Source organism: Ruditapes philippinarum, unplaced genomic scaffold (assembly GCF_026571515.1).
Source record: "Ruditapes philippinarum isolate M1 unplaced genomic scaffold, ASM2657151v2 ctg3463_1_1_1_1, whole genome shotgun sequence".
Lineage (NCBI taxonomy): Eukaryota > Metazoa > Mollusca > Bivalvia > Venerida > Veneridae > Ruditapes > Ruditapes philippinarum.
Window position 1 is genome coordinate 1 of NW_026852327.1, and position 23434 is coordinate 23434.

At 33.2% G+C, this 23434-nt stretch overlaps 1 protein-coding gene across 1 annotated transcript; it reads left to right on the plus strand.

The window, feature by feature from the left end:
• Positions 1–710: 710 nt before the first annotated feature.
• On the plus strand, positions 711–22632 carry LOC132756793 (replication protein A 70 kDa DNA-binding subunit-like). The gene is made up of 15 exons (XM_060747935.1): positions 711–865; positions 9203–9250; positions 10638–10716; positions 11104–11212; positions 11645–11811; positions 12333–12462; positions 12934–13105; positions 14197–14389; positions 15152–15291; positions 15871–16090; positions 18093–18220; positions 19479–19592; positions 19922–20029; positions 20705–20791; positions 21539–22632. Exons 1-15 carry the CDS (start codon positions 833–835, stop codon positions 21638–21640), a joined length of 1830 nt encoding a protein of 609 aa, XP_060603918.1. The 5' UTR covers positions 711–832; the 3' UTR covers positions 21641–22632.
• Positions 22633–23434: the final 802 nt, after the last annotated feature.

The window sequence follows — 23434 nt, forward strand, 5'->3', positions numbered from 1 at the left end:
GTGTTATTAGTATAAAATGAATAAAAGTTATCTAGTGCCTATATTTTTGAAAATGGAAGAATATCATGGATAAATATAACCTTGGTAAATTTTAATGTTTTTCTGCTTTATTGTATAATTAATGATTATATATAATTATTTTTTCATTCATAAAACCTGTAATTAGGAAGACAAAAACTCAGTCCTGATGGGGTTCATAATAGTCGTATCCTAGTAAATACTAGTGTGCACAAGCTACAATGTTCTTTAACTAATCAGGCAGCCAGTAGCAAGTTACTTAGATGGTCAAAATATACATATCTATTTATTTCACACAGCTTGATATTAAAAAATCAAATCTGATGCCTATATTGAGTATATTCTGTCATATAATTTATACTTCCTGTAACACAAATAGGTCGATATATGCATACACGAATTTATATTAATACAGTTATTATAGGATCCATGATGTATATTTTTAGGTTCCACTGTAGGTTCCACTGTATTTTCATTGGCATACACAATAATTTTGGTACAAATGTATAGTGTGAGTTTTCAATTGGATCAATAGTGTCAACAGTTGCATAAATTGGCCTCGGAAATCTGGAAGACATGGTACAAAAGGGCAAACTAACAATTTTCTAGAAAAACGTTTTCTACATATATCATCTATCATGCTTCCTTTTTTATCACGATGGAACATATTCTGTTTTTGCACTGAATTCGGGAAAGTTTTAGTTTTACACGCATGCGCACAGCCATAGTAAATATTGCGCGGGTTGCAGTTTTTCCGCGAAAGTTAAGTTTTCTGACGAAGAAAGAAGCTTTATATTTACATTAATAATAAAAAATGGCTATTGACTTGACAGAAGGCGCAATTGAGGTAAAATAACTGTTGACATATATGATATGTTGGAAATTGTAGTGTTGGCGTTAAGTTTTGTCGTCAAAAATTTGGGCAAATTCATTTTCTTTTTACCCTGAAATTTTTATTAGAAGCCTGAAATAATATGGGTCCAATTAAAATGGTAAGGAGGCGTAAAAGGTTGGTCATATGTACACGGAACAGTGAACGTACAAGAAGATTTATTAACATGAACTTTAGACAAACAAGCAGTGAACAGGTGAACAAAAATGCAAAGTCTTATTCTACCCACAGACACTTGGGGCTATGTGCGTGGCTCCTCTTATTGACAGCGCCGCCTCTTGACCCAAAATTGTATACACCATGTCTTTTTTTATTTTGCAAACCGTACATCCAAATAGTTTTGCATATTATCAGGGTTCTCGGGGACGCTTATTTAGGCGTCCAGGTACGCATGTTTATTACAGCTGGACGCAAATATTTAAGAGCAAGGATTCCACGTACGCTTAATTTTACCTGGGGACGCATAAACATAACCGATTGTTTACAACCACAAATGCGTCAGCCCATGTCAGTGTATAGGTAGGCGGTCCTATGCACATCGACCCATTAAGCGATAAGCCAATCAGCGATAACGCTTCCGATCATTATCTCGCAATAGTGATCAGACTAATATATACATGCGCTGTACAGTACATCAGCATGCCCATTCACGCACTACAGTGCGTAATTCACGCACACAATTCTAGATGCACGCATAAAAATTGTAAGCAGGGGGTACATGCACGCAAAGTAAAATCGTCAGAATGAATGTTTGGGATAGCCTATGTACGCTTAATTTTGCCTGGGGACGCATCAAACGACCACAAATACACAAATACGTCAGCGCCTGTCAGTCTATAGGTAGGCGGTCCTATGCACATCGACCAGTGAAGCGATTAGCCAATCAGCGATAACACTTTCAATCATTATCACGCAATAGAGATCAGACTAATGTATACACGTGCTGTACATGTAATAACCAGATATAACACGAGTTGATAATTTAACATCTTTGATCAACAGTTGATTGGAAATTAGCAAATTTTACCGACAAAAGGATAAGAATATCGACTATTTACGCCGCAAGTTTAAAGACTGTTTTCTCAAATTACAAATGAGTGTAATTTTGAATTATTCTCGAAATTTTCGGCACTTTCTAAGCAAAATTTTGCTTTCGTTTCATTCTTGCAAAAACGTTCTATAAGAGTTTTAATAATTTAACATATTGTGCCGAAATGCCAGGACAACTAACCAAAATACACGTACGCTTTTCTTTGATCCGAAAATTGATCCCGAACATCGGCGGTTTCATGTTCGCCGGAATTTCAGAAACCCTAAAATTTCGCAAAAATTCTCAGTTTCCAAGCCAAACATGAGAATGAATTGTTCCTTTATTATTAAATCTTTAAATATCGATCTTCAATTTGCCCCCATTTTGAAGATATTTGCTAAAATAATTAATGATCGGATGAATCTCTTAACACACTATGTGAAGCTGTACACGATTTTCCTATTCATTCCGCTAAACGCTGCCTATATACATTTACGTTTTTTTTACAAATATAAACTTTTTGTCTATAGAGTGGACTTATTTAACCAGAATAAAATTTGATTTGGTATAAAATTGAAAAAAAAACAAAAAACAAACAAACAAAAAACGATTTCCATGTGTTGATGCATTAAAATGAAATAATTTCATGAAAAATATTAACAAAACAAAACAATAATTATACTATATTATACTACATTTATATAAAATGTTCTTACAAACAAAAACATGTTTAAACTCGTGTGTACCCCCAGATTTTGAAATGTACCCCCAATTTTCAATGACAGGGGGTACATGTACCCCTACATTTAAAATTGAGTGGGCATGCTGTACATGCAATTACCAGATATAACACGAGGTGATAATTTTATATCTTTGATTAAAAGTTGATTGGAAAGTAGCAAATTTTACCGACAAAAGGATACAATTATCGACTTTTTACGCTGCAAGTTTAAAGACTGTTTTCTCAAATTACAAATGAGTGTAATTTTGAATGATTGTCGAATATTGTCAGCATTTTCTAGGCACAATTTTGCTTTAGTTTCATTCTTGCAAAATCTTTCTATAAGAGTATTAAGAATTTAAGATGTTGTGCAGAAATGTCAGGACAACAAACCAAAATACACATACGCTTTTCTTTGATATTTAGATTCTATCCGAAAATTGATACCGAACATTGGCGATTTCACGTTCGCCAGAAACCCAAAAATTACGCAAAAATTCTCGGTTGCCAAGCCAAACATGCGAATGAATTGTTCCTTTATTATTTCATCAACATTAAATCTTTAAATATCGATCTTCAATTTGCCCCCATTTTGAAGATATTTGCTAAAATAATTAATGATCGGATGAATCTCTTAACACACTATGTGAAGCTGTACACGATTTTCCTATTCATTCCGCTAAACTCTGCCTATATACATTTACGTTTTTTAGCTCACCTGTCACAAAGTGACAGGGTGAGCTTTTGTGATCGCTTTTCGTCCAGCGTCCGTCCGTCCGTCGTCCGTCCGTCCGTAAACTTTTACTTTAAATGACATCTCCTCATAAACCACTAAGCCAATTTCATCCAAACTTCACAGGAATGGTCCTTTGGTGGTCACCTTTAAAAATTGTTCAAAGAATTTAATTCCATGTAGAACTCTGGTTGCCATGGCAACTGAAAGAAAAAACTTTAAATATCTTCTTTTAAAAAACCCTAAGAGCTAGAGCTTAGATATTTGGCATGAAACATCTTCTAGTGAGTGTCTACCAAGTTTGTTCAAATAAAAGCCCTGGGGTCAAAATTGGCCCCGCCCCGGGGGGTCATTGATTTTCCCTATATGCATATAGTAAAAAATTAAAAAATCTTCTTTTAAAGAACCCAAAGAGCTAGAGCTAAGATATTTAGCATGAAACATGTTCTAATGGGTGTCTACCAAGTTTGTTCAAATAAAAGCCCTGGGGTCAAAATTGGCCCCGCCCCGGGGGGTCATTGATTTTCCTATATGCATATAGTAAAAACTTAAAAAATCTTCTTTTAAAGAACTCAAAGAGCTATGGCTAAGATATTGAGCATCAAACATGTTCTAATAGGTGTCTACCAAGTTTTTCAAATAAAAGCCCTGGGGTCAAAATTGGCCCCGCCCCAGGGGTCATTGATTTTCCATATGTGCATATAGTAAAAACTTAAAAAATCTTCTTTTAAAGAACCAAAAGAGTTAGAGCTAAGATATTTAGCATGGAACATGTTCTAATAAGTGACTACCAAGTTTGTTCAAATAAAAGCCCTGGGGTCAAAATTGGCCCCGCCCTGGGGGGTCATTGATTTTCCCTATATGCATATAGTAAAAACTTAAAAAATCTTCTTTTAAAGAACTCAAAGAGCTATGGCTAAGATATTTAGCATGAAACATGTTCTAATAGGTGTCTACCAAGTTTGTTCAAGTAAAAGACCAGGGGTCAAAATTGGCCCCGCCCCGGGGGTCATTGATTTTCTTTATATGTGTATAGCAAAAACTTAAAATCTTTGGAAAAACCCAAATAGCTACAGTTTAGATATTAAGCATGAAACATCTTCTAGTAAGTGTCTACAAAGTTTGTTCAAATAAAATCCCTGGGGTCAAAACTGGCCCGGCCCCAGGGGTGTCATTGTTTTTAACTATATGTGTATAGTAAAAACTTTAAAAAAAATCTTCTTTTAAAAAGCCCAATGAGCTAGAGCTTAGATGTTTAGCATGAAACATCTTCTTATGGGTGTCTACCAAGTTTGTGCAAATAAAAGCCCTTGGGTTAAATTGGCCCTGCAACGTTTGGGGGGGGGGGGTTTGGTGGGGCCTTTATACAGGTGAGCGACCTCAGGGCCATCATGGCCCTCTTGTTTTACAAATATCAACTTTTTGTCTTTAGAGTGGACTAATTTAACCATAATAAAATTTGATTTGGTATAAAAGTGAAAAAAAACAAAACCATTTCCATGTGTTGATGCATTATAATGAAATAATTTCATAATAAATATTAACAACAAAACAATAATTATATCAGAGCAACAGATAAGGTGCGTATTTACGCAATTAATTTTATAAAATACCAGGGCTAGCACTGGCAAATTTTTACTTTGAGCCAATTCTTCACGGCGAAAATTGCCTGCCTGTATTTTATTTTCAAATCAGGCAATGGTACGGCATGGGATATTTAGAAAAGCATTAACTATTATCCAACTTAATTTTGGTAGCTACATTTTTATCACATTAACAAATCTTACATATACATGTACAAGTATGATTTACAGTCAGTAATCATAATTTTAAGCTTAGAGTTCAGTAACTATAACATTTGCCAAAATTTACATGTAGGCAGCAAGGTTCCCTTAAAATCTAAGTCTGTGGCATGGTAGTGACATAAGGTCAATCTTTTTTTTCTCAGGAATACTCTGTTTGTCAAATAAATTCCTTCTCAATTTTATATTTTTGGAGCCATATTTAGGTCAGATTTCAGGGCCAAAATACCCTTCTTTGTAGTGGCCCAATAAAGGCTGCTTCTCATACCAAACTAGCCTCTTTTTTTCCCAGTTTGGTCCTCAAAATCCCCCAGTCTTTTGAAATTTCCCATAGAATTTAGAACAAAATTAAATGATGGTGTTGAATTTAGGTCTTTTACTGCATTATAAGTATTTCCCACTGCTTTTTGCTGTCCTATTTTGAAAAACATTCCCACTGCTTTTTGCTATTCTATTTTGAAGAACTTGTTAAAATTTTGTGTTAAATTTGAGACGCCATTTCCCAAAGTATGCTAAAATCACACATATTTTCCCCAAGAAAAAGGCTGAGGCCCCTTTGAAAGTTTCTCAAAAATGGTGTTTTGGCCCTGGATTTTATTGGCAATAACACCCCCTCCCACCACCGCCACCAAAAAAAAAAAATCAACAACAATAACTCTATCAACTCGTAATTCCTTCGATCTGTTTATCAACAACAATAAAATATACTGGTCAAGTTGCCAACTGCAGAACATAATTTGTCGCTACTTCATACCCAAAATGCTGATTTGATTAGCGATAATCTTGAGATGCCGCTAGTAATTGTTTCATATTGAATCTTAAGACCAATTATCCAGTGCATATTCAACAATCTGCCACAGGTATTTTTCACACCAATTTGTGTCGTATTTATCAGCTGATAAACATGTAAACATACCCCGAGGTCAGTGTATTAGACTGTGTTACTGTTCATATCAATATATCGTTCGGAACGGAAGTTACAAATGTAAACCAGTCAATGACCCACAAAAAGTAGACTGTGTCGCTGTGTTTTGAGATAAGAAGTGATAAAACGGAAGTTGTAGATGGAAAACCAGATGTGTACTTTTCCATTCTTAAAATAGAAAATGCTAAATTTAGACTGGAGATTCCAAAAGTCATACTTTTCGTAAGTTTGAGCCAATCGTGATTTTCTTGAGCCAATTTAATTATTTTGGAGCCAATTTGCTCATTGGCTCCTGCCAGCGCGAGCCCTGAAATACGCAATTGATTTTTTAAGAATGCATATCAAAACCCATTTAAAAAAATAAAATAAGCAATTGTTTTAAAAACCCGTGCGTATTGTCATTTTCATCACCGAAAAATTACTCTGTCGTACGCTCGTAGTTTTGGACAAATTATATCGATATGCATGCTATCCGAATATTCCCGAATCAATGCTAACTAATCAACGGTCTCCGGTCTTCGACAGTCCTCGGTCTCCAAAGACCGACTTAGCCATATCAATAAAGCATGAGACTGTCGATTTGTCTACTCAGGTCGACGGTCTTTACAGACCGGCAGAGACCGTTGATTTTGCGGAGACTGTCAATAAGTAGGTCCCAGCTGTATCACTAGACTCTTTAAAAGCAATATGGCGTCGTACAAATGAAACAAAACAGTCGTAATTAATAAAAAAATCAGTCAGAAAACGAACTTGTTAAAAGTATTATGAATAATAAAATGAGCATTTTATATAAAAAATAAAACAATTGTGAAAAGTTCTAGTAAATTGTTAATCCTATTTTTTTAAACAGTTTAAATTTTATTGATATTGAAACCATAAAATTCATATCTTCTTCATTGAATACCCAATTGATCTTGAAATCATAGGGTATTGAGTTTTGGAATACCCAATAAAATTGAGCCAATACCCAATTCCAAAGTAAATGATGGAGTAATACCCAATTCACTTTTAAAGCTTATCTGTTGCTCTGATTATATACTATGTAGCTCAGAGTTTCTTTTGTATAGCTATAAACTTTGGAAGTCTCTTAAGATTCAAAATATCAGCAATGCTATTGTGAGCATTGAATGACTAATCTGTAAACATATTAATTGCGACGCGCTTTTGGACTCCAACTTTTTCAGGGTTGGGAGTCCATGGACTCCATGTTTTAAAGTCCTAGTGAGAACCCTGATTATTTTGACCAGGCCACATGTCTTGAAAATAGAATTTGTTTTCCGCTATTTAGATCAAAGGTGCTAATCAGGTCTAGGATTTCATGATATTTATGGACAGTCTGTAAATTTATGGACCATCTATAATTTTACAAATTTTTCTATCTGTTATATTATGTTATATTTTTTATATTATCTGTTATTATTTATAGACATTAAATGCGAAAATAGTATAAGTTGTATTAAAATTAAAAACCGCAGATAAATAAGAATAAATTTACTGATTCAGTGTCTTATTCTAAGATTTAAAAAATAGGGGTGATTTTCCCCCCTCTATTTCAAAAGGGGGCGATTTTCAAAATCAAGGGGTGCCAATATAAACTGCCAATGTTAAATCGTCTGCATTAAGTTTAAACTGAGGCGTTCAACCGATGAAATAATTAAAACTAAGGCAGCAGAAGTTGTCCCCCCTTAATTCTTTTACGAAAACAAATCATTATAGAACTGTCGCGATTGATTATTAAGGGATTGACAATACAAACAATAGACCTATCTTTCATGTCTAGAACGTAGCCAAGCTAGGAATTGCCCCATTTTTCTTGATTATTTACTACACTAAAATGGCGCCCAACTGTCAGACCTAGCACACTAGTTCCGGTCGGTACGGAACATTCTGTTAATTTCCGTCAACTCACGTAACCAGTACCATACGGTACTAAATTATTATAATGAGCTTATAGTTATTTCCCTTTGGTTTCCGGTGTAAATGTAAACAAAACAACCAAATATAATGCAGGACGGAAGTTTAACGATTTTATAAACTTTTTTTATAGATGCGCGATTTTCACGCACATGAATTGAATTGTGAGCAATCTGTGAAATACTAGCCTGAATCGCGCGTCCTAGAATAGACACTGCTGATTAAATGATTAAAAGTAACAGTATGATAAGATTCAGAACAATTTGATGACTTTCAATTTTCACTTTTAACAAAAATTTCAAAGTCATCATACAAGAATGAAACTTATCTCATTACCTTTGTTAATAAAACAATCAATATAACAACTTGTTTTAAGCTGCGGATTTTAGTATAAAACTTAAAACAGCAAATTTAACATTGCGGATCTGTAAATTTATGGACTGAAAAATCTTTTAATTTATAGACTATCCATAAATATTTTAAAAGGTAATTCCTACCAGAAGTATTCTTCGGCTTCCGTTTCACATACATTGACATAGAGCGTAATGGGGAACCAAGCACGTGTTGCGGGAGAACACTTCTGATTAAGGAATTATCTTAAACATGTAGTATTTTTCTACATGTAAGTTGCGGGAAGCAATTACAGTTGTCATGAATTCGCAAAGAAACATGTGACATGGTAAGGAAAATTTAATTAAATGTGCAAAGCTTTGAAGAAAGGTACTATCGGATAGTAACATATATTTATTTATTAGAAGAATATATACCTCAACTGATTTACACCAGAAAGAAATGGCATGAGATAACATAAATGCTTAAAATTCATGTAAAACTGACCTAAGGTCAGTTGTGTTTACATTTCGAAGCTTGGTATCTTCAGGAAATTGAAGCGTTGGTAAAAAATTGACTTTTTTTAAACCATGAAATTCTGTTAAAACTTGTTCACATGTTAGACACTTAACCGTCTCATACTAATATAAGCAAAAACTTAAAACTAGGTCTTGTAATAGTGATACTTTTAGTTTTTAATATTTAGGGGCAGAACGCTCCAGGTGTCTGTGATTTAGAAGAGATGAAACAAATTCTATTGTAATTACAATCTAAAATGTTTCAGAATGAATGATATGTTTTATAGTTATTGTATACTGCATTATTAATATATTTCAGGCGATAACTAGTGGTAATCCATGTGATTCTCCAGTTTTCCAGATAATTGTAAGTAAATACTTATTGCTAACACAAATAATTGAGTAGCATACATATTTGTGTATGACTTATAAATGCTGTGCTTGGCATAATTTCTGGACTGCTTAAGGTATATCTTTCATACTGTTACACGTATATCTTTGACTATAGGAATAGTAACTTTGTAAATGAGAATGACCTATATATGTTTGTGAGCAGTAATTAGTCACACTGTATGGTCTGTTATGTTGACTGCTTAATTTGATATCAAATCCCTAACACTTGGAACTTAACCAGTGCTGAACAATTCCAGAGCTTATATACAATATACAGACAAAGTTACAGAAGATTTTATTAATAAAATGATATTATATGATTGTGTAAAGAAATGAATAAGCACATAATTGTTATATATACTGGCATGCGAGCAGTTCCCATACAGAAGCAGTACCCGTATTTTTCATTTTAACGCTTGATTTTTACTTGCATTCATCAAAAATTCATTTCAAATCAAGCAGATACATAAACGAGACAAAATCTAAGTGTCAGTTCGGCAGTACGTATATAAAGTCTCATTTTAAATCACTTTCACCTGTGCCGTCGTCAAAACGTGGACCTTGTTTTCTCTGGGGATTCCGTCCTTGCGCGCATGCCGCAAAAATACTTACACGTGAGGCTTGTTAAAGGGTTTTCCACTAATACCACCTGTTTACAAATAAGTAGGCAATGTGATGAAAACATTGTTTAATTAGCAGGAATGTTGACCAAATATTACTATATAAAATAATTTTATGGCTTTGATGCGTAAAATATCATGCATACAAGCATGCTATTGCCTGTAAATGCGTTGGGGGTAACGGTACCGGGTAATAGATACCCGCTTTTAGTCTACGCTCTATTTCCTGAATTACATCTATTTATCTTTTAGATAATGGTCTGTTCAACATTTGTAAATGAAAAATAGGTCCGATATAATTAAAATTGTTTATAATTATAATGGGTTAAGAATTTATGTACGGGAACTACTTCTCTTCATACAAAATAATTGATAATTTCGGTACTCCATATGAGGCCTCATAACTAAGGGTTATTCTATGTTTAGAACATGATGGAATTTCCATGATTTGTGTGACGAGCTGAATATTGATGTGTAACATTCAAATTTTGGTGAGTGAGCGTAATAAAAAATAATGTTTAAGTAACTACGATTTTTGTACGGGAACTGCTCGCATGCCAGTATATTAGAATGTGATTTAAAAGGTAGTTTGTGAAAAAATTATATGTTGCAATATATACAAAATGGATATAAGCAAGTACAGAAACAAATTAAATTGAAAAATTTACTGAATATATTATAGCTAATTTATTAAATAATGTGTAGTAATAACTGTAACAAAGGAGAATTTTTTGTTTGCAGAGCTCAAAGTTGATATCATCTGGAAGTGGGACAGACAGATACCGTCTTCTGTTGTCAGATGGAAGAAACAGTTACTCTCGTATGTTTGTCTTATTTTCTTTGACACTATAAAGGTTGTAGTTGTCTAAACTCAGCAACAGCAAATAATCAAGTTTGAAGAGATATACTTCAATGTCAAACTTGCATTGAAGAATGATTATCTGAGTTATAAAAAAAAAAAGTATCTTAAATCTTGTATCATATTGTTAGTGAAGCATATTTTTTACACCACGGATATAGTCCCAGGTTTTTACTGGAAGTAAAATATTGTGTTGTATATCCATGAACTGACTCACATAAGAGTGTCCACCTTGAGTACCCAGTTACAGAATTAGTAACTAATTGAATTTTTAACATTGTTGGGAGAATGACTGAGATCAGATTGAGGTTTTTAGATGAAGTATATTTTTGTGATTGTATTTTTCAGATGTGATGCTTGCCACACAACTCAATGAGATGATGCAGTCTGGAGAAATGGACAACCACTGTGTTATTCGTGCCAAACAGTACATCTGTAACACTCTACAGGGAGACAGGTAATGTTTCATTAAACATTTTACAGTATGTATGATAGCATCCAAAGAGGAAATTGTTTCTCTCTCTTATTTCATAATAAGCAGACTAGATGCCAGATTTTTCATCATTAAGGGGACTATATAGATAATCAGTTTTAAGGATTTATTTTGTTACCAGCATCTGAAATAAAATAAAAAAATCTGCATTTCTCTAAATTCAAAGGCAGACAAGGTCATGCATAGAACGATAGATTCCAAACATGTCTAGATAAATGTTTTACAATAAGAATTCCACCATCACAAATTTGTTTACAAAAGGGGACATGTCAATGTTTATGGTTAAATATTTTGTTAATCATATAAAAAGTAAGGGTAGGAATCTGTCAATTATACAAAGTTGGGAGTGCAAGGCTTTTAATCATGAAAATGGAAGATCTGTTTATATATTTGTAGACGGGTTATGATATTACTGGAATTGGAAGTGCTTGCAAAAGGTGCCGAGGTGAATGGGAAGATTGGGAACCCTGTACCTCTCAAAGCGGGTCAAAGTGCAGAGCCGGCACAACAGGCTCCGCCCTCAAACTCTGTGTCAAACGCAATGGCTAACAAACCAGTCCAAAGTAAGTGATATCAGGGTACTCAAATTTGTTTCCAAATTTAGTAAGGCTAGTACTTAGAGGGAACAGTAACACTTAACTCACACCACAGTGGCTTTGAAACCTGCTTGGGATAATTGGTTTTTGTTTTTCGAGGAACTTACGCAACTAGCTTGGTGGGTGCTTCTATTTCTACCAAAAATAATGCATGCATATGATACATGCCTTACTGTATCATACATACATGAAAATAAAGCTCTGTCTGTTGGGGTATCCCATTGCTTGTATACTGGTATGTGTGTTACCTCAAACTCAAGAAAGGTGAATGTTTGTCTACAAGTAAACCAAATACTTTCAAAATATAGTATTTAAAAGTATCTTTGCAGATTCTTTGTTTTACTTTGATTTTTAACTAGTCATTGATAAAATACTTTAACAACAAATTATATTAGAGATAAATTATTATATTGCAATTTTAGGATTGCTCATGAACAAATATGAGCAAACAGACGTTATTTACATTGCCATAGTTTCTTTTATTTCAGGTTCTATTATAAATGGAGCAAAAAGTCCTCCTTCAAACAAGGCAGCTTTCAATATAAAGCCAGGTACCCCTGGGACACCAGGCAGTAACAGAATACACAGCATTGCCAGTCTGACACCATACCAAAACAGGTTATTTTACAATATCTTTTCTGTTGTTTCATATTTTTGTTAACCACTTAAGGCTCTTTATGCCAAAAAAAACCAATGATTTCCCCTTCTTTATAAAGGGCTAACAAAAGTATTATAGTGATTTTATAATGCTTTTATAGCATTTTAGTAGCTGTTCACATGAAGAAAGTAGGACGTTATTTGAAATTATTTATTATAAATGTAGAAAATATAAACAAAGTAGTATTTTGACTTTCTTTCATACAAAATACTCAATTACAATAAGTGCACTAATTGCCAAAAGGCAGTAGAAGCCAAAAGATGGTTTAGGTAATTGCCCGATGAGTAACTGTTTGGAATGTATAACAGATCACCAAAAATAAGAAAAGCTTATGAAAAATAAAAGTAAAAGCATTTCTGAGACCTAATAATCTGGATTTTTTTCCCTTAAAGTAAGATATTCATTTTGAAAATAATATCGTTTGATAACAGGTGGAGGATTCGTGCTCGAGTTACACAGAAAAGCAACATCCGAACATGGAGTAACTCTAAAGGTGAAGGCAAGTTGTTCAGCGTGAATTTGATAGACGAGAGTGGTGAAATAAGAGCTACAGGGTTTACCGATACAGTAGACAAATACTTCAATATGTTGGAGGTCAATAAGGTATAAGCTTCATCATAGTATTAGTACTGTACTTGAAGTTTGATTCAGCCTGATGTTTTCTGTGTAAAATTTCAGGCTTTAAGTCAAGAATCTTGAGTGCTAGTTATGGAAATAAAACCAGTAAAGAGTTTTGTCAGCCTGTAAATTCTTAAATATTCACCACATGTATGTGAGGGGGCATCCGTGGCCGAATGGTTAAGGTCGTTTACTTCAAACCATTTGCCCCTCACCACTGTGGGTTCGAATCCCAACAGGGACTTTGGATTCTTTCATGTGAGGAAGCTATCCAGCTAGCTTACGGAACGTCGGTGGTTCTACTCAGGTGCCTGTTCATGCCTGCAAATAATGCACGGAAGGGCACCTGAGGTCTTCCTCCACCAGTAAAGCTGGAACGTCGCGATATGACCTATACTGTGTCGATGTGACGTAAAACCCAATAAACAAACAAACAAACATGTATGTGATGAGGATAATTATACTGGCATTATTCAGTCAATCTGTCCACCAGGTTCATGCTAAAAATCCTGTATTTCTTCATAAAGGATTTATTATTAGTGCTTGAAATGAATATAAACTATCCAAAATCTCTCTTGCATTTTAAAATGTGCAACAAAAATTTGGTTTTAAAAATTGATAATTTTATAAAATTTACCATGTTGGTTTAGTCATGCATTGTAAGATTAAAGTTTAGAAAGGAAATAGTTTTATTAAACTCTTTGTACAAACTTTAGTAATTGAAAGGCAGTTATAATGAAAGTATTTGTTGATCAAACCAGCTAGCTTATAGGTCTTTGACACTTCAATTGCCCATATGTGCCTGAAATAATGTGCAAAGGTGCACCTGAAGTCTTTCTACAATATTAAAGCATAATGGCCACCATATGAAAGGTTGGTATAACTTAAAATCAAGCAAAAAAAACCCAACAAAACAACAAACGAGCAAAAAACATGTTAACAAAGTTTGTAGATTTTTTTGTTCGAGCTTAGTTTATCAGGTCATTGATATGATAAATAAAAGGTATCAATAGGTTTGCATACAGATACCAGTTGCATTGAAATAAATTAAATATGGTTTTGTTTTCTGCCCTTAGGTATACTATATTACAAAAGCAACTTTGAAGACAGCCAATAAGCAGTACACCTCAGTGAAGAACGACTATGAAATGACATTCAACCATGATACGATTATTGAACCTTGCGAGGAGCAGACAGATCTACCCACAATGACATTTGACTTTGTTAAAATTGATAGCTTGGAATCGAAGCAGCCAAACACTGTAATAGGTAAAATCTTTTGTTACATTGACCTTGAAATTGTTTTAGTGCCTTCATGAGTGATCATGAAATAGATTCATATAAAGCAATGTAGCTGTATGTAAAAAAGTAAGAAACCATTGCCGAATTATTGCAGCAAAGTTATTACACTGCTTTGAGAACTTTTCAAGACATTGTTGCAAACATTTTACTTGGATATTTAGTAAAAAAACTTTCTGGTGGTGGTGTTGGTAGTTTTCACTCCAGATCACAGCAGTTAGCCACATTGAATATACCAGAGTACATTTCAGCCACGGCAACGTTCCTGGGCAAGCTGTCAAGCAGTTTACGAGTACTAGTTGCCTTCACTTTCGCAAGGAACTTAAACTTCTGTACATACCAGAGCAGAGGCTGAGTGCGAATAACCTAAGAAAAATGTTCAAGATCAGTCACAAAGAAAGTGACCTGCCCCGCCCGGGAATCGAATCTGGGTCCCCTGATTCACATTTCAACGCTCTACCTATTGAGGTAACCGGACGGTCATAAAATGCTTTGTTGTTGTGGAGTATAAAATACATACGATTTCTTAAGTAACAACAAAGTTACCATGGTTAATAGAGCCACTGATCTACTAGACACAAAGGTGTATCTTTTGAAGCAGGTGGCAGTTTTAAGCATGAAGAAGCCGTAACATAAATTGCTGTGCTGTGATCTTGTAGTACACCATCCCCCCAATACTTGTAATAAGAATTTATATCTGAATTTTGAAATCCCAAGTTGTATTTATTGCAGATGTTTTAGGAGTGGTGAAAGGTGCCAATGATGTTTCAACAGTTACTGGTAAACAAAGTAAGAAAGAAATATCTAAGAGAGATGTTCAGTTAGTCGACCAGTCCGGTATGGTGGTGAATCTTACACTCTGGGGATCAGACGTGAGTAGACAGATATTTTATTTTAAGATTTATGTTCTTAATTGAATTTGTGGTGAAAAGTTGCATCACACCAAAAACCTGTTGAATATGAAATACGGTTTAATCAAAAGAAAATATTTTAAGTAATTAATGTTAAGGAGTAATGTTTTTCAGCCAAATAATTCAGGGAATAAATTCTATTTAATGGTTCATCGTTCTATGATTTTTATGCGGACTTGTGTCAGACGTTTTGGTGTGTGCTTTGTTAAAAAAGTGCGTTTGGTATGTTAATATGAGAAAATAAATGGTTTTAAATAACATAATCTCTGTAAAAAAAAAGAAATAAAGAAAAGACCCATCAACCAAGTTTTAGCTTGGTGAAGGGGAATTTCTTTGTGAATTGAAATTTTTCAATTGAGATTGCAACCTAGTTAAATCTCAAAATATATCAAACTTGACCAATGTTTGCTGTCACAGAAATTATTACATTAAATCAAAAATGTATGTTTTTTTTGCTACCTGTTAGTGATTCACAAAGTGTTATTAGAATATGCCACAAAATTCTCGAAGTTAATTACAATAACATAAAATTATTTCAAGGCTGAGACATTTAATGCCGATGGTAATCCGGTGCTCGCGTGTAAAGGTTGCCGGCTGTCAGACTGGGGTGGTCGTTCTCTGTCAGTACTTGCCAGTAGTCAGATGCTGATCAACCCTGATATGAGAGAAGCACATTTGTTGAAAGGTTGGTGGCAGAGAGAAGGACAAAATAAAAGTGATTTTTCAGCGTACAGATCTGAAGGTGGCACTGGAGCTGCTGGTACGATCAGTTTGTTATATTTTTTGTGGTATTGCTTCTGTTTCGAGTTAAATTTTACTCTGAAAGATAGGAGGAACATAAATAAGGATCATCTTTGCCATGTATTACCATATCTAATAAATATATGGCTTTAATTAATAAGAATCTTTAAATTTATGTAAAATAATTGTATGATTATAGTGTATAATAGATACATTCATTGGCACATGGCTTATATTCTTCTACATACATGTACACTGCATGTATATTATGAACAGATTTGTCTGAAAAGAATGAAAATTTGTACTGCATGCATTTGCATATTTATAAGGAATGATGTAATTTCGGTAATTTCATTACATTTTAAATTTAAAACATTATAAGAGTTATAGAAAAAAGTTTTTAGCTCGACTATTCGAAGAATATGAGAGCTATTGTAGTCGCCCCGGCGTCGGCGTCAGCGTCCGCGTCGGCGTCTGCGTTGGTTAAAGTTTTTTGTAAAGTCAAATATCTCAATTATTGCTTGAGATATTCAATTGAAACTTACAATACTTATTTATAGTAACAAGGTACATCAGATTGACAAGTTCGATAACTCTACCTACACTATTGACAGAATTATGCCCCTTTTTAACTTAGAAATTTTGGTTAAAGTTTTTTGTAAAGTCAAATATCTCAATTATTGTTTGAGATTTTCAATTACAATACTTATTTATAGTAACAAGGTACATCAGATTGGACAAGTTGGATAACACTGCCTACAAATATTGACAGAATTATGCCCTTTGAAACTTAGAAAATTTTGGTTAAAGTTTTTTTTGTAAGTCAAATATCTTCAATTATTTGCTTGAGATATTCAATTGAAAATTTAAAAAAATAAAATTTACTTTTTTATAGTAAAACAATGTACATCATTTTGCAAAATTTCATTTTTAACTCTGCCTTTGGCAAATATTTGCAGAATTTTTCCCCTTTTGAAAACTTAGAAATTTTGGTTAAAGGTTAAAAAAGGTCTTCAAAGATTATTTTACTTGGGATACTTTAAAAACCACATGTACTTAGGGTCATAATTTGCAGGGTTTCCATAATTTGTATGTCACTGACCAAGTTCCATAACTCTATCTTGCCATTAAGGCTGATTCATATCCCCTTTTCTACTTAGTCTCTTGGTTAAATGTTTACATGCAAGTTTTACATATCTTCAATAACTTATTAAAAAGATATTTATTTGAAAACTTCAACCATATGCAATTGGGGTCAGAATTGTAGGTCACTGAACAAAGATCCATAATTCCCTATCTTGCATTTAAAGGCTTGATTTTTCATGCCCTTTTTTAAAAACTTAGAAATTCATGTTAAAGGTTTTGCTTGTAAAGCTTTGTTATCTTCCATAACTACTGAAGGGTTTTTGTGCCTTTTTTTGGGACAATTTTTTATGCATTTCGTAATAAATAAAGGCAGTGATTTACTTTGGATAAAGCATCTTTATACCTTTTTCTGTCAATTTTTATGTATTCATAGGTAATTAGTATTATTATACTCAATAAAAACACCCTTGTGACATTACCTTCCAAATAGTCAAGCCAATACTGTATAATTAGACTCTCTCTAAGGCCTATAACATGAATTTATAAAAAAAATTAGCCCTTTTGTGAACTTAGAAAATTTAACATTATCAAGGCTCTTTAACTATCAAGCACTTAGAATAGTCGAGCGTGCTGTCCTACCGACAGCTCTTGTTATATCAAATGTTTACAAGAATATTTCTGAATTTCAGGTGTTAAGTACTTCTAAAAGCATTTGTTTGGTTTGTGAAACTGATGTAACTTGTGTGCTAAATTCAGGGTTTCAGATTTTTTACAATCTTCTACCCATGTGTATGTGGCTGTCACAATTTGTGCTAAAATTGATTACTCTTTGTTTTAGTACTGTACAAATGTGGAAGGTTTAGAATATATAAAAAATTATGAGCAATCTATGAAGAAAAGTGAAGAAGTTATAAAGTTTGTACGAATATTTTCAGGTTCTGGAACAAATTGGAAAACGTTTGGTCAGTTAAAGAATGAGAATATTGGACAGGGAGATAAACCTGATTATTTTACATCAAAGGGAACAGTTATCTTTCTTAGAAAAGAAAATTCTATGTATATGGTTAGTCACTTTTGTTATCATGTCAATTACCATAGTAATAATCTACAGAGGGGGTCCGTGGCCGAGTGGTTAAGGTTGTTGATTTCAAACCACTTACCCCTCACTGGTTTGTGTACAAATCCCAACAGGGACTTTGGATTATTATATGTGAGGAAGCTATCAAGCTTGCCCACAGAACATCAGTGGTTCTACTCACATGCCTGTTTGTGCCCGAAATAATGCACAGAGGGCACCTGAGGTCTTCCTCCACCAGTAAAGCTGGAACATCGCCATATGACCTATACTGTGTCTGTGATACGTAAAACCCAATCAAACAAAAATTAATCTAAGGATCTTAAGCTATGTGGGTTTGTACCCCATCAGGAGCATGATATTGTTTCCTTGAGCAAAAACCTACATGTACGCTCATTGCTCAGGATTGGATGGTTCCAGGAACAGATTCTAGAGTGTGCCTATAAGCTTGTAGCTTCCTACACAATCGAACAGAAATAAATTTTGTATAAATTAACCACTTTAGACATGGGTCATAGAGCATCTATGCATAAGGCAAAAAGTGTTGCTCTTTTTCAAAAAGATCCAGAGGTTATAAAAGATTGTCTTTAAAATAAAAGATTTGCTTTTAATGATAGTGTCCTTCTTTGACTATGCCATGGAAGGTCTGGCTGTGACTAAAAAGATACTAAGCGGTACTTCAAAAAAAATTCCTGAGCCTGTTGAAGTCTATAGTCTTTGTATGACCATTTATATATATTTTCTTTGCAATTAAAGAATTAAACTTAATATTTCAAGAATAACAATCTAGATTTCAGTACATGTATAAGGCAAAGAATATTATAATGACAATACCATACTAGGACATTGTAGCTGTCATTTCTTCATATTTTTTGCAGAATTATGCCCTGCTGTTGTTTTTCTGACAGTGTACAGTTTTAGTATTAATACTAAGTACTGGTTTTGTAGTTATGCATCTCTTTTATTTTTGGTATATATTTAAGCATTTCAAGATTTCCTTGTCAATCAAGTTTTATGTTAAACTTGTTGGTGTTTTGATTGGTGTAAAGCTGTTACTTGGGAAATATGCTGGGAAAAAGATCTTGTGTAATCTGGAACTTTCCCAAGTTATGAATATGTTAAGAAAACAAACTATTTTGTTCGCTTAGAATATATTACATTTGCTACTTTAGGCTGAAACATAGTTTTATCCTCTTTGTTAAAAATCTGTTGTATAAATACTTACCTTGCTTGTAATTATTTTTAGGCATGTCCTACAGATTCATGTAATAAGAAAGTTGTGGATCAAGGGAATGGAATGTACAGATGTGAGAAATGCAATAAAGAATTCCCCAACTATAAATGGAGAATGATTCTCTCGGTAAGATTTTCTTTTACCTAACAAGTTTATCACTAACATCTTTGAAACACTTAGGATAGAATGATAGCTCAACCAGCATCATGATGCTATAGCTGTAAAAGTTTGTTTGTACCTTTGAAATAGATGGGAAAAACACTCATTTGCAGAGTTATATTTAGGGAGATGCAAATGTTTAGTGCAAAAGTTCATATTGTACAAGTAATAAATGGATAAATTAAACATGTGAGCATTATATCTTCTTGATAGACAGTATTTCATTTGCTTAATCAACATTTAAATTTAATGCAAAATGAGAAAAATCAAATGAAAAGTTGAATTTTCCTTTTCAGGTAAACTTGGCAGACCATACTGGTAACCAGTGGGTGACTTGTTTCCAGGACTCGGCAGAGTGTATTCTTAATGTGAAAGCTGATGATCTTGGGAATATGAAGGATACGGTATGTATATTAGAAACTTTAATTACTATGTAGGGGTGTCTGTGGCCAAGTGGTTACGGTTGTTGACTTCAAACCACCTGTCCCTTAACGCTGTGGGTTCGAATCCAGACAAAGACTTTGCTATACAGCTAGCTTACCAAATGTTGGTGGTTCTACTCGAGTGCCTGTTCATGTCTGAAATAATGTATGGAAGGGCACCTGAGGTCTTCCTTCACCAGTGTAGCCGGAACGTCGCCATATGACCTATACTGTGTCAGTGTGATGCAAAACCGAATCAAACAAACATGTATTTCTCACATTCTGGGCTGACATGTTCTTAAAAATATTAATGGGCATAGAAGGTTTTCCTTTGAGTTAAAGCTGGAAAATCTGCATAAATATTAATTTGCTTGCAAATGTATGTTTAACCCAAATAAAACGAAATAAAAGATAAAATCATATTTCAATGCATTAGCTATTGTTGTTGAAAACAAGCTAGGGTGTTGCATCTTGTATGCTATAAAAATCTAGGTACAAAAATATATAGTATATTATATGTGTATCTATCATTTTATTTTTTGTCTATGATGTAAATATGTGTTTGTTGCTTTAGTAGATTTTGTATGAACACCTTTTAGATGAGAATGATGCATGCAGTATATTTAAATCATGTCTATTTACCATTTCTACTTATAGAATGAGGCACAATTTGACCAAGTGTTCACAGAGGCTAACTTCAAAACTTACATTTTCAAGCTCCGAGCTAAAGTGGAAACCTATAATGTAAGTATAAATACTGATCAAGTCTAAACTGAACAAAAGTTAATCACAAGTTAAACAGAACATTTGTTTATTGTTACGAGATATATGATTGGCAATGAACTGCTGTTTCATGTAAACTAGAAATTTATGTAACAATTCCTAAATTTGATGAACATTATGAGTAACAATTCCTAAATTCGATGAATGTTTATGTGATAAATTTCTTTTACTTGGACAAAAGTGTTCAGGATCATTGTAAAGTCATAGTTGTGGTTGGGATGCATATAGTAATTTTGTTACTAGATATATATTGGATGGAAAATGAACTGCTCTTCCATGTAAGCTAAATATATCTGTTTTGAAGAAAAGAGTCAAGCTATTGTGATTGCAGTGTGGTTATCATCGTGCTAAAATTTCAATGTAGCCCATTATTCAAACATTTTTAAAGCAGTCAACATGAAGATTGGAATAGTTGATCTCCATATAAGACAAGGGGAATAATTCCGAAAGTTATGTTTTGGAGTTATGTCCCTTAACATTATTGTCAAGCATTGTTTCAAAAATTGTTATTGATAGTTGTTGCCCTTAACAGATGAGTTTTAACATTGCATGCAGTTTATTTCTAATTATATTATAAAGATACGATTATATGATAAAATAAGAAAGTTACTTTATAGAGTAATCTGAATATTGGTTGTAGTCTTAAATTTAGAAATATTGACTTGACTTTGATTTGTCAATCTAGATATTATGATTGTTTATTTATAGGATGAAAGTCGCCTCAAGACAGTTTGTGCAAATGCTACACCAGTTGACTGGGTGACCGATGGTAAAAGATTAATCGAAGAAATAAACACTATGCTGAACTAAAGTTGTGTTTAGTGAAACGTGTGTTCAAAGAAACTTTACATAAATTAAGATCATGTTGTAGAACTATAGGGTTTTTGATAAATATGTCAAGTAGAAAGTTTTGTATTTTTCAAACAGCATGTGTGGGAATTGGTTATATTTAATTTGTTATTTAGAGGTAGCCATGTTTAAAGAAACCATGTTTTGAGAATGTTTTTGTTGATTTCTGTGTTTACAGTGTAGAATTTTTTTTACCTTTATAAGTATCATGTGTTTATTGATAAATAATAAGTGTTAAAATAAACGAAAACGGGTATTAAAATGAAGAAACTTTAGGAAAACTAAGGAAAATACTCTTGAAGTTTCTGAAATTTAAACTTGATGATAATGTACTTTGTATTAAATCCATTTATCTTTGGCCTCGGACAATTTAAATATTGGAATAAATGAGTTTATCTGTTTAATTCCATCACACTTGATGTGACATACTTGTTTGCTGTAAACAATAACTTGAATTAATTCTGATTGTTTTAGCTGAAAGTGTATGGATATAGTGCTAAATTTTATTTTTTTTTTGTTTCTTTGTGTTGGACTTGAATGTTTTTAGGTCAGTTTAAATTAACAAAAAAAGAGTGAGATTTTGTTTATGTTTTATGTTTATTGATAATAAGCCTAGCCTAGCCCAGCTCACATATTTAAGCATTTTGACCAGACAGTGCAGCCAATTTATCAAATTCTATTAAACTTACATTGAACAGATTCAGGTCCCAATTTGAAGTAAAATATCATATGTCCATTTAATAAGATCAAAAGTGGAGGTTCAATTAATATTTCCGAGTTTAGAATTTAGAAAGAAAACAATGCTGTGAAATTTTTGACCAGTTCACTTGCCTGGATTTTTTTAATGTGTTCATTTGTATATGTAAAAAAGGAAGAAAAAGCAGGAAGAAAGATGACTTATATATATATATATTGTTGCATTATAATTATGTCAATAAACAAACTAAAAGTGATATGTTATCTTATTTTGTATTCCCATGTTGAATAAGTTTGGTAGAAAAATGATTGAAGTATTAAAATGCATGCCATTTATTCATTGTCCTGTTTTTAGCAAGAAGGAATATAGCATAAGATGTATTGAAATTCTATTAGAAAAGTTGTTGTGACATACTACATGTACTATTGAATATTGAGAAAAGGATGATCATTTTTTAGCTCGACTTTTTTTTGGTCCGCAAACATGTACCTGGATCATAATTTTTTAAGTTCTTGGTTTATTGTCTTCATACTTGGCCACAACAACCCTTGGGACAAGACCTTTCAGAAGACCACACTAACCTTGACCTTCATCCATAAATGACCTTGACCTTCATGGTTAAAAATCCATATCTTGCTTGTTCTTGCTATTATTGGCAGTAACTTTGTTATTTTGAATGGATTGTTTTCAAACTTGAACATAATAACCTTCAGGGATAGCCCTTTAAAATAACCAGACAGACCTTGACATTCACTCATAAATGACCTTGACTTTGAAGGTCAAATTATTGAAATTTTCATTTTTTTGGCTATTATTGGCTGTAATTTTTTTTGAATGGATTGTCTTCAAACTTGAACATAATAATCTTGTGTGTGCATTTTGTTTGATTTATCTTTTAATATAGCTATATAAAAATGAGTGTTCCTTGAACAGACATTCACCCCTATTCAAACAAAGAACCTTTAAGTCCAATACCGATCTACTTATTTCTTAAGTAATGTTAATTGTTAATCGGCATTCCAATAAAATCTAGCAATGGAAGTTTTGAAATATTTACT

Bases quoted from the DNA above. Each gene is read 5' to 3' on its own strand.
- LOC132756793 (XM_060747935.1), top strand. From the start codon at position 833: ATGGCTATTGACTTGACAGAAGGCGCAATTGAG. The intron at 9,251-10,637 runs GTAAGTAAATAC...TTTTGTTTGCAG, and splicing joins CTCCAGTTTTCCAGATAATT to AGCTCAAAGTTGATATCATC. The intron at 11,812-12,332 runs GTAAGTGATATC...CTTTTATTTCAG, and splicing joins GGCTAACAAACCAGTCCAAA to GTTCTATTATAAATGGAGCA.